Source organism: Trachinotus anak, unplaced genomic scaffold, assembly GCF_046630095.1.
Source record: "Trachinotus anak isolate AG129_WGS33_773 ecotype Australia unplaced genomic scaffold, CSIRO_AGI_Tana_v1 ptg000034l, whole genome shotgun sequence".
Taxonomy (NCBI): Eukaryota; Metazoa; Chordata; class Actinopteri; order Carangiformes; family Carangidae; genus Trachinotus; species Trachinotus anak.
In genome coordinates, this window is record NW_027273885.1 from 2,706,346 (window position 1) to 2,725,069 (window position 18,724).

Here is an 18,724-nt window from a genome sequence, read left to right on the forward strand (position 1 = left end):
AGCTGCGACAACAGAGCTTGAATCAGCAGAATACCAAAGTGGATGAATGACTGTGTTTTCATCGGTCATGCTTCAGCTGGAGAAGAGCTGAGATATCAAGACTCTCATCTTATGTAAAGGGAAACTGCAGGCACAGCAGAAATCTGATGTAACAGATACTGCAGGAGCAAAGGAGACGTCCAGGAGACAACAGATATCTGTAAAGTCGAACATCCTTATTGTCTTAAAGTAAAAGATGAATAATAATGATTCAGCGTCTGGTTATAATCTTATTTATTTACTTTATTTTATGCTGCTAGATGAATGTATACATAGTATACAATACAAAAGACAACTGATAAAAATAACATTATCTGTACATGATGCGAAAGGAAAAAAAAACTAACTATACAGAACCATCTTTTAGACAGTGTACCTGGTCCCTCTGAACCAAAACAAAGTGGGAATCAAGACTGAAATGAGTTTTGTGTTGAAGGACATGTTAAGGCTCTGCTCATCAGGTTTAAGGATAATTCCACCTTTAAAGACAAGGACTTATCTATCATCACTCTGTGATGTCTGATGGACTCTTACCAAATATTTTTAAGACTGTCGATCCATTTGAACTCCATATTTTCCAGCTGTGTAGGAAATGCAGTAACAATTACATCAAAACATCAAAATGCAAGGAGTAGGGACGTCACAAGAACAGATGCTTCTGTACCAAAATACTGAAAATCTGAAGGTACTTGTTTTTCTATAGTACTTCAGGTGCCACAGGTACCGTAGATGTCGTCGGTACTCGGGATGTGATTCTTCCAGGGCTGATGAGGGCAGTATAACAACACTACACGTGTCTTAGTCTGACATCAAACTTGGAGAGAAGAAGGCAGCAGGCAAATAAAATAATAACAACAACAGTTGGAGTGGCAGTACGGAGTGTGTGTGGTGAGATATTTAGTATTTGAGGAGGATCATCAGTTATAGACGACCAGAGGTCACCATGTAAACGGTTCAAACTGATGTCAGCAGCTCAAACACAGACGCTGATCTGTGCAGAGTTCAGGCTGAGAGAGTTTCAGTCGTCAACACGTTCGTGTCCTGAAACGTTTCTGCTGCTGGCTGTGAATTACCACAGTTGGCACCTGTAGCAACAAAGCTCCACACACAATGTTCACAAAGGCTAACGTTAGCTTGTTTGGGCTAATGTAGCAACAGCTCATAACATTAGCTGCGTACTCGCAACATTAGCAACATTAGCATTCACACCATGGGTCTGTCTCCTTGTCAGTCAGTTTAAACTACTGGTTGCACACAGACCATACAGGTGTGTGTGTCCATGCATGCATGCTAACACATGCTAGCACACTGTGTGGGCAGCAGCTGCTGTTATTATTTTCTGTTATTTTCTGTGATATTGAATTTGTTATCAAGAATCATGGAATTTCAATGTATTGGTACCAACAAGCAAAATTCTGGTGTCGTGACATCTTTCACAAAGATGTAAAGTACAACAACAGTGTTGGTGATTGAGTGTGTTTTAGAAGGACTTTGCCTTGAAGACCACCATGGGTATGTCTGAAGGGTAATATAAGCTTTTTGCCACTTGTATATTCTGTAACAATAATAATAATAATAATAATAATAATAATAATAATAATAACCAATAACTGTTAGCCTCTTGAACATATAGCTACTCAGTAAAGTGGTTTATGCTGCAGAGGTGGCCTGAGAAATCTATATCGATACCAATTTTCTTTTTAACAAAAAGAAAACTACAATAGAGTCCAGATTTTACTTTTACTTTCTGTGGGGTTAAATGAAAAGGTGTTTTTCAATCCTCGATAGAATCAAACCAATTCAGTCGGACCACTAAAGTATCAAAGTTCTTTATCAGAATTTCCCAGACACCATCATGACATCTTCAAATTATTTGTTTTATCCAACAAACAGTTCAAAACCCAAAGATATTAAATTAACCATCAGAGACACAAGCGACAAACCTTCACATTTAAGAAGTGAGAACCAGTGAAGTTTTGGCTTGGACGCTACTTACTAAAGCCACCAACCGATTATCAGTGTTGTTGCAGATGAATTTCCTGTTGACGGACTGATGGATTGTTTGACTGACTGTTTCAGGTTTTTCACAGCCTCCAGCTCCAGGAGGAGAGAGTTTAACAGTCAGGAACATTTGAAGGTGATGATTGAGATGTACAGCGATGGTTCTTTGAGTAAAGCCATGCTTCTGTCCGGCTCATGCAGAGACGTGTTTCTCACAGTACTAAGGCTTTGTTGAAGGTTATAACTCTTTGGCAACACAGAACAAAGAGCTGAGCAGAACAGGCGAAGACTATGATTGCACCATACAAACAACCTACATTTACTGTATAGACAATGCTAACATCTTAGCTCTGACTCTACGAATTCTTTTTATATAAAAAATATTTTTAGATTTTTGGTCACTTGTAAATCCAGGGATTCTTTGATATTAATCCAATTGATAAAGACTGTTTCAAGTGTGTAGGATATAATGTTGACTTTTTTTCAGGGCTGGGTGTCGCACTGATTTCCCGATCTGATGCAATAACGATTCATTCAGAGATATTTCTGTTACAATATCAATTTTGCTTGGATATGACTGAGATTCTCTCTAAGTTAGATCCTCTGACCTGGTGCATTATTAAAAACATGTTTACACTATGAATGGACTCAAAGCAGTTACATTAATGCACTTTCTATTTAGCATGACCAACAGTTTAGACACACATCTCTAGAAATAATATGCAGGTAGGTAACGTGCATTGCTGATATACCCCCGTGCACCAGCTACAGTGTGTATGAACAGCTTCTTCTTGCACATCTCGCATATGGCTTCGCTTTTGTCCAACTCTTCATTGTCTTCATCATTTTGAAATCGAAATGCAACCACACATCTGTGTGGAGCCGTGGCTGCCACGTTTTTGTCTCGTAACCAGATCTTGTTGCATGAGAAGGGTGGCCACACAAAACTAACAGGGTTACAGCTTCACACGTTCACACGAGACTGTAAAAAACACATAATAAAAGACTGATCTCCAGATTTTATGAATCTATATCGGATTATTCAAATGAAGATCGATTTTTTTCAACTTTTTTTCAACCCAGCCCTGCTGTATTTCATTTTGGAAGCGTGTCAAGCTATTTGTTAAGATGAACTGACTCTGAATGGCTTGAGGTTCCTACATCAGACCTCAGCCGATAGCACCAAATCAAGAAAAATAAAATAAAGCTGCAGGAACTTCACGGACCAGTCAGGTCCTGACTGTGGCAGATACAGTACTGTGTTTCACATATCGATTAGTTCCTCAGTGAAATGAGAAAAATGTCAGTTCAAAGATCTCTGCTTTTGATTACAGCACAGTGTGAGTCTCACAAACACTCAGAATCTCATCTTCTGCATGTTTAGAACTTGTGTGTGTGTGTGTTTGTGTGTTTGCAGATGTGTGTGATCACTGTCTCTGGATCCCTCCTCTCTGTTGCAGTTCGCACAGGCATTGTGTCGTCGTTCCTGTTGGAGGTAGACTGACTGAAAGTCAAACCTGCCACAGATGGTTTGACAGTTTACAAGCAGGCAGCTTTTCTTCTTTATGTAAACAGATCTGTCTTTTCAAACAGTTGAAGAGGATCCTCTTTTTCCTTTCTTCTGCAGAACAGACGCCTCCTGCAGCCACAGTCAGACTGAAGTTGAGAGTATTTCCACCCAACACAGCGGGAGAATCATTGTCTTTCTGATTTGGAATAAAGTTCCTGCCAAATCATCAGTTTGACTTCCAAAGATAGGTCCATGGGCTGTGTCTGTTCTCCTCTAACATGGCTTTAGGTTGCAGAGGTCCAGTTCCTGAGGCTTCCTCCTTCCAGAGCAGTGGTCTCTGGGTAGATTCACACCATTCTCGGTCATGCAGCGCACTGGCCGCCTTTTAAAGCCCCTCCCACAGGACTTGGAGCAGTGAGACCAGGTACCTACATCCCACATGGGACATGGATCCCCACATGCTCTGACCGCTGCAGGCCTGTCAGCGCTGTCACAGTCCACTGCAGGACGCCCCTCCACGCTCTGGCACTGCACCAGCCTCTTCTGAAGGCCGCTGCCACAAGTCACTGTGCAAACATCCCAACTTCCTGTCACCCAGTGACTAGCCGACCTCTTACCCGTCACCTGCTTCTTAACTTCCACTTTGTTGCTGTCCGCTAAGACGCTGTTCTGCGTCTTGATGCCTCGCTCCTCTTTCTGCAGAGTTTTCTCCTCCTTGCTCTCCTTGGAGATGTAGAAAGAGTAGCGCACCCTGGGAGGAGTCATCTTCCCCACAGAGAGCACCTCCACAGTCAGAGGCTCCTGCAGGGGTCTGGTGGCCTGCAGGATCTCCACGGACGTGGAGGTGCCGCTGTAACGCAGCAGGCTGCCCTTCACCAGCAGGTCGCGCTCCACGGCTGACACCACGTAGTTGCCGTTGAGGAGGTACTTGCCATGCCGATTCTTCACCGCTAAGTAGTTTTCATCACTGACCATTCCTCGATAGCCGCGCTGACGGATGTCAATGTTGGAGGCTCCAGCTGGCAGCATCACCACAAAGTTGTAGCCATGACTGGAGAGGAAGAGTGGAGATGTAAAATACACAAATACACTACTACACATCAGCATTCATGCGTCAAGACAAAATAAAAGTAGACATTATACCCTCAGGACTCTGTGTATGTCTGACTAAAAGTGCGACCACACCCTAACTCAACGAGGATGCAAAATCTTGTGATTATCACCTCATGCATCATTTTATGTAATAAAGCAATGAAGATAATTTCCCTCAAAATGCATTAGGATGGTTCCACAGCCAGACCCAGGCTTAATAAAATTTCCTGAGACCATTTCTCATTATCATTTTGAACCCCATAGGATAATTTATTTCCAACCATATAGTGGAATCAGTACATACTTATAAAACAAGTTGTAAAAAATGCCAAAATATGGTTTAAGCATTTCCCTCTGTTTTCTAGCCTTATGCTATTTCTAAAGCTTAATTTATACTTCTGCATTAACATGTATGGACTCCATTGGCTTTGCCCTACTTGATGTACGCCTCCCAAAAATGTAGCTGCAAATCAGGCTGCAGAGACACCAAGAACTATGATGGGTCAGCATTAGCTGCATGTGTTTTCTACGGAAGCTGAGAAAGACCACACTTAATGGAGCCTTGTGATGTAGAGATAAAGGAATAATTATCCCGTCATCTCCAGAAAACAAAGATCCATCATCTTAAAACTGAGTAATTATCTCGAGATAACGGGATTAAAAAAATATTTGTGAGTATGTCTTTTCTCTGCTACCGTAGTTTTCCCTTCAAGTTGCTGGAGAAAGAAAGTGAATCCTTGGATTTTATAACTGATTTAACCTCACTGCTGATCAGACCCGCTCAGTTTTGGACCAGTCACAGCCTCTTTACTGGAGGATTATATCATCCTGAGGAGACCTTGATAAACTTGATGATGTGGAGCTGTCCAGGCCCGGAGGCAGCACAGCCCCAGATCATGATGGTCCCTCCACCCTGCTCCACCTGTGGGATGATGTCTTCATGGTGGTCTGCAGATCCTCATACACAGAGCTGCATGTTCTTCCCAAACAATTCAACCTTAGTTTCATCAGCCCAGAAAACACTCCAGTAGTGTTGGTGAGCGTCAAGGTGGTGTCCTGTGCAACCATGCACGTGTATGTAGGTATGTTTGACCCACGTGACACGAGGTGTTAACCAGCTCCACTGATCCCTTTGAGCTTTTAGCTGTTACCCTGGGCTTCATTTTTACCTCACTGATCATTCTGAGTTGTGTCTTTGAGTCATCTTAGCCGGGCGCCCACTTCAAGGGAAAGTAGCCACAGAACAAAACCATCTCCATTTATAGACAATGATCCAGAATAGCCTCAGCCTTCCTAAGAACATGCTGATTATAGATGGCAAAAAGCTTTGACTTTGACAAGACTGTTGAGTCTGGACAGGTCGAGTCTTTTACTGGACAGACAGAGCTTTCCAGCGCTAAAAGATAAAACAGATCCCGTCTGTTGTCAATACCTGTCCCAAAGTGTTTGTAACTGTTGACCAGGGAGATTTCAGCGCTGTGCTCATGTAGGACAGTGGGGGATTTCCTGAAATCAACAATCATGTCCTTTGTTTTGGTAACATTAAGCTGAAGGAATGACTGCTGGCACCATGACCCTGTTTCTGCTCCTGTAAGAGGCCGATGTCTGTTGCATCCTCAGAAACTTTCGTGACGTTCACAACCAGTGGAGGAATCCCTCAGCATCCAATCAATACCATTTATTTTTATACATTGCATCAAACTGCAATGAGACACCTTGCAGGATTTGGTTTCTCTGAGTGTTTACCTGAAATCTGCTATACTTTTATTTGATCACTTAGAAAACAGTCAGCCAATCAGAAGAGAGACTCAGATCCTCTCTTCTGATTGGCTGACTGACCTGTTGTTACTAGAGCTCCAGAGAGAAGCCTGAGAGAGGAAATGTAAAACTACACTGAGATGGTTTTTGGTTCTTAAAACCACAGATATATCTTCTGATGGAGATCAACACTTCAGATAACACACTGGGAAAAGGTAAAATATGGACCTTTAATACTTTGCCACTGTACCTACGACTGGACTCGAGGTATCCCTTTAGATCCAGCCTCTCTGAACTCACTCCTTGTTGTGGGACTATACCTGCAGAATTTTAAAATCCTGTTGCTTTTACCAAAAAGAAAAACCCTAAACATATGCCTAATAATAAAACATACTTACACAGGTTTGGTGAACATCCCTGAGACCTTCTTGCAGCCCTGGTTGTCCCCACCACACACACCACACTTGTCAAACTTCTTGTTGGAGTCCAGCTTGCCATCGCAGCCTGCCTTGATGCATTTCCCCTGAACACATACAGCCGAGGTGTCAGGAGAGCAGGGCGTCCCATCCACAACCTGCAGGGTGTGAGGTTTTAGAGATTACATCCTGCTGGGATCATGTCAGTGGGTTACATGTGAGTAGGAGAGACAGTGAGAAAGACAGACATTGTAACTTCCAGTCTTTACGATACAAATAAAAAACAGAAGTCACAGCAGAGGGAGGGTCAGTGTCCTTCAGTGTAAACGAGATGTGGCCTTGTGTTGCTGCTACAAGCTTATTTTCATGCTGGTTGCATAAATAGTAGCTGACTAGCTGCAGCTGTGAAGTGATACTATCCCTGCATGTTTCCCTCTCTCACCGCTCCATCCATCCTGCAGCAGCAGCCACTCTCCACTGCGCCGCTGACGGAGCTGACGGAGCTGACTGTTACTTATTGCATTGTGGATGAGAGCCAAATCGTACTAGGCAAACAGTTTCTGTAAACACAGAGCGGCTCAATGAATGTTTCAACTTCACCTCCCATGAGGTTTTGACTCACGACGAGGTGTTCAGTGACAAGGGGTCAGATTTCATTAGCGAGGACAAAAGCAGCTCAGAATATTAGGAGAATTTCCTGTAGTCATGGCTCATGGTTTTAGACAGATCTAAGTGTGACAGGACATTTTTATTCCTGGCAGCATGATGGAAGCCGACAGAGCTGCTGTCGACAGGCTGCAGCCACATTCACAACACGACCAGCGATTACCAGGCTCAAACCAGAATCGGGTAATTATGATTCGCTGGTAATGTGAAAGCAGTGAATGTAACATTTGCCTTTCTCTGCTTTATTATCACGGGGTTTGTCTGATACACTTAGTGTTCTTGAAATAGTTACACTTTTTTTCAGTGATTAGAAGAAGTGAATAGTGATTCTGCACTAATACGTTTTCATTTTAAAATGAAATTAATCTCCGTCCAGACGACTGTTTAACATCAGAAACGATGTTCATCCGTACTGACACATACATACATGACCTTTCATGTACACTGGGCACGCTCGCGCCGGAGTAAACAGGAAGCAGTTTATCTACTCTACAGTTGATTAGTTGCACAAAATACTACGAATGACGAACAGCAAAGACAATTGTAGTGTTAAAATGCAGAATTTAACAGTCCAGAAGTCTCAGTTTTAGTCGTTCGAAACTTCTGAGTAGTGTAGACAGCAGGCGAAAGTAGAAGATGCGTTTTAAAACTAAAACGTAGTAGTGTGGATACAGTATAAATAGTGGATGTAGTATAAATAGTAAGTTGGATACACACCTTTGGAGCGAGGACATAGAAGTACCCAGTCCCATTAGCTCGGCAGATGAGCTTGCATTTGTCCTTGGGAGAGATGCCTGAATACTTGGGGACCCAGACCACAGAGGAGCCCAGCCTGTTGGTGTTCAGGTTTAAGCCATTGAACGCCTCACATTGCTCCTCACGGAAACTCTTACCTGGAGATGTAAAAACAACCACAGGGTAGCGATTGGACTTCTGCAAGTTAGCATGGCAAAGCTAATCAAGCTTTCTGTTCTCCTACATATACATTTTACAATAATAACAGTGGCATGTAAAAGGCATCCAACCAATGTGTTTGGCAAATGTTATGGTTAACTTTGACTGGAAGCTGGAGGGTAAATTACATGTAAGCCGACCACCTAAACTTCAGAGATTTTGATATATAGATTTCTCATAGATTGACAAAAACAAGTTTTTACACATTGTCTCTTACGTCCACATTATTATTAGATTTTTTTTTTAATTGCAAACAAATAAATTGACTTTGTTATAGATCTAATACATGTTGCAAGTACAGTTTTACAATGAATTTAACATGACATTGTGAAACTAAGTTCCCTCCAAAGAGTGACCGTACCTGTATCAGGACAGGGGTTGAGGTTACAGGAGCGATATTTGATGCGCAGGCCGTAGCAGTATTTGCCTCCGTTCTCAGGGACAGGGTTGTCACACTGTCTCTTGGCGAGCTGAACTCCTCCACCACAGCTTCGGGAGCAGTCTCCAAACGCACCCCACTTCCCCCACCGGCCATCCACCTGGAAGCACAATGATCCATCAGTTGTGCCCTTAAAAAAAATGACCAAGAAGGGCTGATGTGTTGACACTCACCTTGATGTGCATGGTGGTGTTCTTATCAGTGCAGGCTCCTCGGTAGCAGACCTTGCCGTTGCCACAGCTGGTGCCGTCCGCCCAGGGGAAGTGTCGGGTCTGACAGACCAGTTGTCCACGGGCCTTCCCGGTGCACCACAGTTTGGAGCAGGGCTGCATGTACGGGCAGGGTTTGGAGGTGGGGCCGAAGGCTAGTTCACACTGACGGTGCAGGCTGTAGCTGGAGCCAGGCAGATTATCTGGGAGAGACAGCTGCCTCTGAGGCTGGTCCAGCAGGCAGTCTCCTGTGAAACAGACCACCAGCACCACCATAAATCAGGCAGCAGCTGCATTCCCTCATATGGATATTAAAATTGAGGTGACTTGATGACTAAAAGTCTGGAAGTGTGTTCAAATATCCTTCTAACTGAAGCCATGACCAGAGTTTGGTTGATGCTGATCAGCCATTTTAAACAATGAAAACTTTACTGGTTTGATTTTCAGCATCGACCTTGTTTCCAGCAGCAGCTGTTTTCAGTTTTCAGAGCAGAGGCTGTAATAAACCCACTGTACGCTACCTGTCAGCGGACGAAGTCAGTGTGAGCAGCTCAAGAGCAAGAAACGTCCCTCAGGAAATAAATCATTAAAAAACAAAAACAGATTATAATATTGAACAAAATCTGAATTCGTACAAGATACACAGTCCAGACGAAAACCAAATCAGTAGTTATGTGTAGGCCTATACACACACACACACACACACACAGACTTGCGTGCACGTTCACACTGATACACACGGATACTTTGCATTGCTTCAAAACATATCACAAGAAATGACTGATCAAATATTGATTTGTTTTCGGAATTTGTCTTCGCACTTACATTTTTTAACATAAAATATTTTAAAAAGCCCATTTGTAAGTTTTCCAAGTTTTTTAAGTTTTGTAAGTTTTTTAAGTGACTAGCTTTTGCTATCTGAAGATGACGAGACAGGCCGGGGCTAGCTGGTTAGCATGCTAAGTTCAGTAGAAAAAAAGATGTGACAGAAACAAGGGTTAATATCCATCTGTTCATCGTTGCGGCTCTCGATGAAGTTTGCAATGTTTCTTCCAGACTTGTGAGTAAACAGCTGTTTATGCTAACATTAGCTATGTAGCAATGGCAAAACTTATAAATAGCTCCTTGAAAGTTAGTATTTAATAAAAAAAAAATACTAAAAATATTTACATTGTCAATTGACATTGACCTCACTGACTAAACAGATCCAATCGCTTGGTTGTAAGTCCACTTATTAACAAATCATCACGGGTCACTGAACCATCCTTCAGGTCATTGATTCTCTGCTTCAGCTCCTCAATGCTCCTCAGTCTCTTTGATCAGAGACTTCTCCCATTAGTCTAATTAGTTTCGTTTTGTCTCTTCCCTTTTGGTGTTTGATTTTTCTTAGTAGCTTCTTCAGTAACTTTAAAAGGTTTGTGCACCGTGCCCAGTCCATCAACATGAAAATAATATGAATCAGCTAAAAGGGTAACGTGAACTTTTGTTATTGTCTCATGGGGAGAACGTGAACTGTATCATCTTCCTCGTATCATATCTCAGAATCAATTTTGCTCTCTGAAAATATGCACTTCAGGTAAGGTCATGTAAGGTAATGACTACAAGTCTATGATTTTAAACAACAGATTCAAACATTAAAGCAATATTCAGAAGTGACTGCAAAATCTGATAAATGACAGAAATTATTCCAACATATAAATAATATATGGATGAGTTTAAAGCAGTTGGTGCTGTATGATCAATAACTTTGTCGTCAGCCTGTGGAAAGGCAGAGGTAGCTCTATCTGAGAGAATACAGACACCTTATAGTGTTTAGAACAGACAGTCGTGTTGCTTTCTACAGTGTGAGAGGTCTGGTCAAGAGGAGGTGATAAACTGGTGTTTAATTCTGTCTATTACACACAATCCACTTGCAGTCACTTACGGGAGTTTACACTCAGGCAGGAAAAACTTGGCGTAAAAGAGGAGAAAAAGCTGAATGATATATTAATACACTTATTAGGGGAAGTGGTTACACTCATCATCAGCATCTGCAAATTCATCTTAAGAAAAAATACTTGGATGTATTTGTTCAGTTTCTTCCATTACACTTCAGTGTAATTCTGCCATAAAGTGTTTTTTTTTTACAATAGAATAGAATAGAATAGAGTAGAATAGCCTTTACTGTCATTGAATAACCAGTATACAACGAAATTAGGAGATCCTCCTCAGTTCAGTGCATTCATAGGAGTGTATCATAAAAAAGTGCATCATAGATAGAATAACATTTCTGCTTTTATTGTTGATGCATTGAGGCTGATTAAAACTAGTGTCTAATCTTCTTCTTCTTCTAAACATTTACTGTCTCAGAAAACACATACTGTATGTTTCTACTCCCATCCACTGATGCAGATGCTGGAAGCAGCTACATCAAATACAGCAAAATATACTCACATATTCGACTATAGCTGCCTTTGTTTGTTTTTTTAGCTCTGACCAGCAGACAACATGAACCAGTCTATTAATTTGTTCTCCAACACTTCACTGCTTCAGAGACTAGAGAAGCTGGAACCGCATCCCTTTGGAGTGAAAACAGGATTTCTAGATAGGGATCAAGAATTCTGATTCCATGTAATCTATTTTATCAACACTAGCATAAGTTCTAATGTGCTTTTGGATTGATTATTCAATAATTTTACCATGAACATGCAGGGCGACTGCTGTACAGGTGCCCACAAACCAAAGTTTCCTGAGTACATGGGAAATATGCTCAAGTAATGCCTACGCGGTCTAGAAGACTCTGAAAAGACTAAAGTCTGACACCGTCTCACATCTAAAGACAATGTGTCATAAGTTGGTCATAAGTTTAAAGCCTGGGGATCTTGCAGGGTGACTATTTGCAAGACTATTACACTATTATTTCCCATGTTCCTAGTTCCCATGTTACAGGAAAAAAATATTATAAATTATTATTATATAATTATATATTATTATATAAAGTTAGGAATATTTATATTTATACACTATAATTTAGTATTTTTGATTTCCTGTTTTATTTTGAAATTATTTTCCTTAACTTAAGAGAGCTCAGACGATCACCTTGAACCAAATGATAAAGGTGATAAACGGGAACGCTCTGCAACTCCAGCAAAACTTTCACAGTTTTATTCTGACATTGGAAATTTGTTTGTGATGGTAAAATCACTTAAAAAGTAATTTGGTGTGAGGCCTTAACTCTGAGCCTGTTGAATAGCTCAGGTAGCTCCGATAACAGGGTGGTAACAGTGTCCTGATTCAAGGAAAATATTCTAAACCCAACCTTTGGGTAGCACCAAGCTTGTTTCAACAAGCTGTTTATTAGCTACACAGCTGTGATACTACAGTCAGTGTGACTTTATTGCTCTACCTGAACAAACGCTACACTTCATTTTAGTCAAAGAGACGAAATAATGAAAAAAAAAAAGGAAAATTAGAACAGAAATATTTTTGTCCTTCAGTCATACTCCTGAAATAATCAGCATAACTGTGATAAATTACAACCAAGGTCTGTTTCTTGTGGGTTAGATTACTACCAGCTGACAGCGTGAAGCCTGGACAGAATTAGTGGTCTATCTGAGTCCTGAGACATATACAGGAAGTGTTTACTAACCATGACCTCTGTCCAGGAACTCGGTAATGATGGCGGCGCTGCACACAGACCAGGGCCGGCTCCTGTCAATCTGAATCAGTGTGGGAGACATCATGTGGTTGTCCTTTAGTTTCCCAAATACCTCCTCACATGCCTTCACATTGTCATGGGGCATGTTGAAGACGTGGCCTGAGGGAGAGGGTGGGGTGGGAACAGAGACAGAAGGTCACGGCTGTTGTTGGAGTCAAGTACTTCTATTTACAGTCGCGCAATGATTTAAAACACAATAAGTGGTTAGTAACAGTTGCTACGTAGACACAGTGAAGTTTATGTGGCAAAGATGGTGAAATATGAATCTTTTAACTCTATGTCGGGCAAAGTGAACTGAACTTGGACTGATGTGAGGCTGATGTCATAGCAGACAGGAATGCATGTATGCATGGGAATATACAGCGTGGCACAGGTCCATGTTCCAAAGCTGGCCTGACGGGGGACTTTAGTCCCCGAGGAATTTTTTTCCTTCCCTAAATATGAACATGCAGTACTTTCCAAAAAATATATATATAAACTGTGGTTTCAACATGTTCAATCATAGGACAGGATCATTTTAGGGGGAAATTGTGTAATTACTTAACATACGAGCTTAGTGTAAATCGATGCCTCTCTGGGGGCCTCAAGAGTTACTTGTGCATCTGGTGTCAGGCACAAGTCCTGCTTCTTTTACAGCCCCCTCAACCGCTGATTATTGAAAACATGAAGGAACCAGTCACTGGTATTATTAACAGGATTAGCCTTCGCGTTAGGAGAGAGTAAAACTAAACTACAGTGTCAGTTCTTTTTCCATTTTAACATTGTTTATGTTACACAGGAGACTTCTGCATCCACAGGAGGTCGTACATCAGATCCAGTCAGTTCATGATGTTTTACACATTCTCAGTGTATTTAAATAAAACTTTGTAATTTTAGCTAGTTGGTTTGCAACGACATGAGAAACTGATTTGGAATTTTAAAAAATATCAGCACTTTAGGAAATGAGTGAGATGAGAGAACTGATATCAGTCTCACGTCTGTGGGGTTAAGAAGCTGTGGGCAGAACGTAGTTAGCCTAGCTTAGCACAAATACTGGAGGCAGGGTGAAACCTATAAAATAACAATTTAGAGGCAGGTAGGTGTTGGAGTTATTTCTTGATAAACAACAATTTATCCATCTGTTCATCCTGTTATGTCCTGTTTAGCATCATTTTGGTTTTGTTCTCTTGGTGGAGCCAAACCTGGCAACCTCACCGGGACATCAGGACTTGATAAGTTCTGCACAGTTACCAGACATAGCTGTTGTTTCTGAGGAAATACTTACGCCATGTAACCTCCCCTTAAACCATAAACAATCATTTTACATATCCAGGTGTTGGATAAGATAACACAGTGATAACACACACTGTTCAGCTAGGCTAACCATGTCCTGGCTGCTGCTCCTTAATTAACGCACAGACATGAGATCTAAACTGTCTGCTAGCTTTGATTCTGCCCAAATCTGTCTAATTGGGAGACTGATTTACAAACAAACAACTGATTAATCAATTGAATGCAATTAAATAGCTGTCGGGACTGAAACTGCAGAACAGGACTAAGAACCACAGCCATATAGATCACCAAGAAAATTGCAAAGCCCTCCAGGCAGGCCAGTGTGCACATTGATTATGTGTGAATACATCTGTCAAAGCAGACTGCAGAATTCCTCTGCCACTTTAAATTAAGGTTATGCAGCTTTTGCCTTGAGCATATCTCAGTCTGAGGCCTGATACAGTCCAAATGTGTATTAGCATAAATCCAGAATGCATAGTATGAAAGTTCAGTCCCTGCCAATCAACTAAACTTTACTCAAATGCTCCGAACGTTAGGCCAACTTTCTAACCGAGTTCGTGGGCAGTCGTGAAAGCGGAGGGTAAGCCATCGTCCTCGATGACGGAGCAGCTCCTCTTCGGGTCACACATGGTCCCAACGTCAGCCATCCCCAGTGTATCACAGGTTGTGGCCCCACAAAGATCCTGTTGACACAGAGACTTAAGGGTTAATTGTGCAAAAGCCTTTTTCTTTATTCTTATAGGAAGCATGAAAAACCAGAGAGGACTCATGTTCCAAACATGTTTTGTGTGGTTACAGCATAAAGAGACCGTAGAAGGCAGTAATATAAAGCACATGGGACCCTGGTTTGCTTATTGCTGCTCTGTTCTCAAAATATTTTGAGGCAGAGGGTCAGGGGAGATAGCCCATTACTGATTTCCCCTTGGTGTTTGGGTAAGAGGTAAGATGTAAGGAGATAGTTTGGGAGGTCTAGATGAGCCCCACCTGCAGCCCAGGGTAAAGTGAAACCATGTCAACTCCACTTTAGCCTCTTCTTTAACAGTTAATCACTAATTATTGCTATTTCCTCTTTTCTCCAAGCGGCACTTCCACTTTTTCTAATTGTCTATATCTGGCCTTGTCAGACATAAAGTTCAGAACCAGGTTTCATGTCGTGGCCCTGCAGTTATCTTTTAAGCCTCCCAGCAACATGGCTGTTGGTAAGGCAATGTCGATTGGTTGGGTGGTTGACTGCTTCGCTGCTTTGGTCTGGTCCAGACTGAAATATCTCAACGACAGTTGGATGAAATCCAGTGAAATTTTCTACATTCTCTACAAACATGGTCCCCAGACGAGGCCACCATCAAGTTGATGTTTTTTTTGGTTCTCAGTGAAATGCCGTGACAGCTATTGGATTGATTGCCATAACTTTAGTGTCCTTATGTCCTTTATCTTTTTATCTAGCACCAAATACCTGCATGACGGTCCCATCAGGTTCCGCTGTGCTAATTAACAAGTGTTAGCATTTTCACACACTAAACTAATATGATGAGCGTTACACCTGCTAAACGTCAGCATGTTGGCATAGTTTTCGTGAGCTTGTTAGCATGCTGATGTTAGCATTTAGCTGAAAGCAGCAGGGTGCCTAAGTACATGTGCAGCCTACAAGCAGCTAGCGTGGCTGTAGACTCTCAGTCTTGTCACTCAACATTACAGGAAGAGTTACAAGCCTTTTCCCACTCACACAAGGCATTATTAGTGGAATATTGGCCGTGACTCACTGGTTTTAGGGATGACTGCTGCTTTGTTCCGTCCCAAGACTCATTAGATTAATCTTACACTAATTATATTCCTGTTTGGATCTTTCTGGTCAGGGATTATGCTATTATGTTATATCAAAATAACTTTCTTGTGCCTTTGTAGTGTTCCAAATAAATCAGAATATACTGTGAATGATGAACTCGTTGCCAGAAGCGCTTTCTGCCAGGCATGTGTATTCCACACCACTTGCTCTCCGTAACCTATTACAAGATTTTTTCCGACGCAGCAGCTGTGCCCTACAAGGACAACAACACTGGACATGGACTTTCCTATATATAAGTAGCCTCAGTGTAAATGAGGGATATTTCACTGGGATGATTGTTCTCTCGTTCCAACCTTGAAGTGTTTTTATATGTTGCTGTGCAGTGAAGGCGAGAGGTTGTGTATCAGATGGTGAGTCAGAGCCAAAGTGGACCTAATTGAAAGCAGGCAGCAGCAACGAGACATCAGAGCAGGAGAGACAGAAGTTAGTGACTATGGAGAAAGATTTACTGGTCAGTGGTCACAGCTCTGGTGGATTATCTAACAGTGGTGGCTATGCTGAGTGCTTCAGATAGTGTCACTTCACATCAGCTTGAATGAAGGAGAAATCTGGATTCCAGCTGGACTTTTATAAAATGATCTGGTCTTTATGAAGCCACCTTATGTAGGCAGACAATGACCCGGTTCTTATTCTGTGGAAGCAGAGGTGAGGTCTCTCATGGAAAGAACTGGCTCAGTTGATCTTTTCCAGTGACTCAGTGGAGCAGCTAATGCAGAAGTAAATGAAAGGCATTGCACAGCTGTGCAGATAACAGACCAGTTCATTGGTGGATTACTGAATCTGTGCACCGGGCACGAGTCGAGGGGAGAAAGTGACCGCAAAGACAAAACAAAATGACCGCAGAGATGCAGACAGACTGCAAAGAGATACAAAATGAACACAAAAAACATAAAATGATCACATAGAAAAGCAACAAATGACAACAAAGAAACAAAGTGGTGCCATTTTTATTTTTGCATGTCTGAGACTTCTGGTTCACCTGTAAAGACTGTCATTTTGTAAGGGGGGCCCTTTACATGTCTGTCTAACCTGTTCCTTGCACCACCAATGTGCTACATCAGAGCCGAGTTTCCCTGCTGCTTACCTGCTTGGTGAACAGTATGGCAGTGTCCCAGTACTCAGGGTGCTTGTCACTGTGTTTGTTCAGCTTCTTCTGCCAGGAGCAGAAGTTGCGCAGAGTCAGGGCTGCATTACTGGAAATTTTGGGTCCCTTGTCGGCTTCACTTAGCGCCATGAAGCCCACCACCACTATGTTTATGGAGTTGAAAATGCTGGGGTGTTTGTAAAGCCTGGCTGCCACTGACATCAGGGTCAGGAGGTAGTGCTTCAGGTCATCCCCGTGAAATGTAGCCATAGATTCATCTGCCACCACCAGCACCTCCACAAACCTGGGGATGGAGGCGAACCTCTTGGACCTCCCCAAGGTTTTCAGCACAGTTTCAGTCAAGCCGTCAGTATCCAGTTCACTCATGTACTTGTATTTCTCCAGCGGAGCTGCGGCGCTGGGCTCAGGTGTAACTCCACACCTGCTGGTCAAGTTGCCGCCTGAGTGCGCGGCGCGTCTCTTGCGGCGGATGACGTGCGTCCTGTCGAGAGAGTTTCTGTATCCTGCGTCTTCAGTCCTGCCCTGGCTGATGAAATACTCCATGCCGTTATAGTAGAACCCCCCCTGCAGACCTTTGCACAGGCTGAGCGCGGCAAAGGAGTCCAGGTCTGCGTTGACATCACCGGAGTAGAAGCACTCCCTCAGGTCAGCCGGTGCAGAGGCATCGGATGCTGAGGAGCCGCTCTCAGGGGGGAAGGTGCCTGGTGCAAGGAAACTAGAATCCGGAGTGAGGTGCAGGTTGAACTCCTGTTTGAATGCATTTATTCGGAAAACAACCTGTCTTTCACTCATCTGCTCCGCACGCATGTGCAGATGCTTTCCATCCTCTTGGTGATCCACGCGAACAGGCATGAAGAAATCTACCTCCACGCAAAATGTGAGTTTCAAAAAAAGAAGGAATTTGATCAAAACAATCAGAGAATGAATGAGTGCAGCCATCTCTGCTCCCGCTCAGAGTCCTCAGTGTAGCTCAGCTGCAGGGAGAAGTTGTGCGCAATGGCTTGTGCGTCCTCACAGAACTAAGCACCCTCACTGGCGCCCAGCTTCTGCCCCATCCTGCACCGCTTCCACTCTGGACACCAACTTCTCTGAGCAGCTGAGCTTTAAAGTCGCATAAACACCGACGATGATCACTGTGCTCTGAGCCCTGGTTGGGGGCTCACTGGTCACAGCGGCTCGGTTTGTGCTGCAGACTGCAGCCACTTGTAACTCTCCAAATATTATTGTTACTGTACAGCATGTGTGACAGGAACTGGAGCATCATCCCCCCTCCCACTGCCCAGACTCACTGCGAGGCGGACACACAAGAAGCAAAAGGCAACGCACACACACACACACACAGAGATAGAGAGAGATAGAGAGAGAGAGAGAGGGGTTGTATTTGGAAGTTTCTTACATTTTCTCATTCATCTGCACAATAAACTCATAACTGTAAACTTAATGAAGTTACACACATCTCCAAAAATCTCATATCATTTCATTTTTGTAAATATTTCTTCCTCTTTTTTCCTCCATTAAACTTTTTCCTTAAACACAAAATTTGTACCATTTCATCAAAATCCATGTCTAACTCTGACGCACAGGCGAACATGTATTTTTCTCTGCACATCCTCCTGCAGAAGACAAACCTGAAGCGAAGGCAAAGAGCGACACCTGTTTGCGCCTGAAAGCTGCAGGAGCGTCTGCGCGTCTGGACGCGTCCGTGATGCTCTGGCGCCATCAG

General features: G+C 42.7%; 1 protein-coding gene across 1 annotated transcript; it reads right to left on the reverse strand.

Annotated features, from left to right (window-relative positions):
- Window positions 1-256: 256 nt before the first annotated feature.
- On the reverse strand, window positions 257-18,205 carry LOC139614617 (A disintegrin and metalloproteinase with thrombospondin motifs 15-like). Its single transcript, XM_071472048.1, has 8 exons — window positions 16,981-18,205; window positions 14,604-14,736; window positions 12,713-12,880; window positions 9,049-9,332; window positions 8,798-8,975; window positions 8,200-8,375; window positions 6,799-6,974; window positions 257-4,601 (listed from the first exon to the last, which is right to left on the reverse strand). The coding sequence occupies exons 1-8, from the start codon at window positions 17,938-17,940 to the stop codon at window positions 3,824-3,826; spliced, it is 2,853 nt and encodes a 950-aa protein (XP_071328149.1). The 5' UTR covers window positions 17,941-18,205; the 3' UTR covers window positions 257-3,823.
- Window positions 18,206-18,724: the final 519 nt, after the last annotated feature.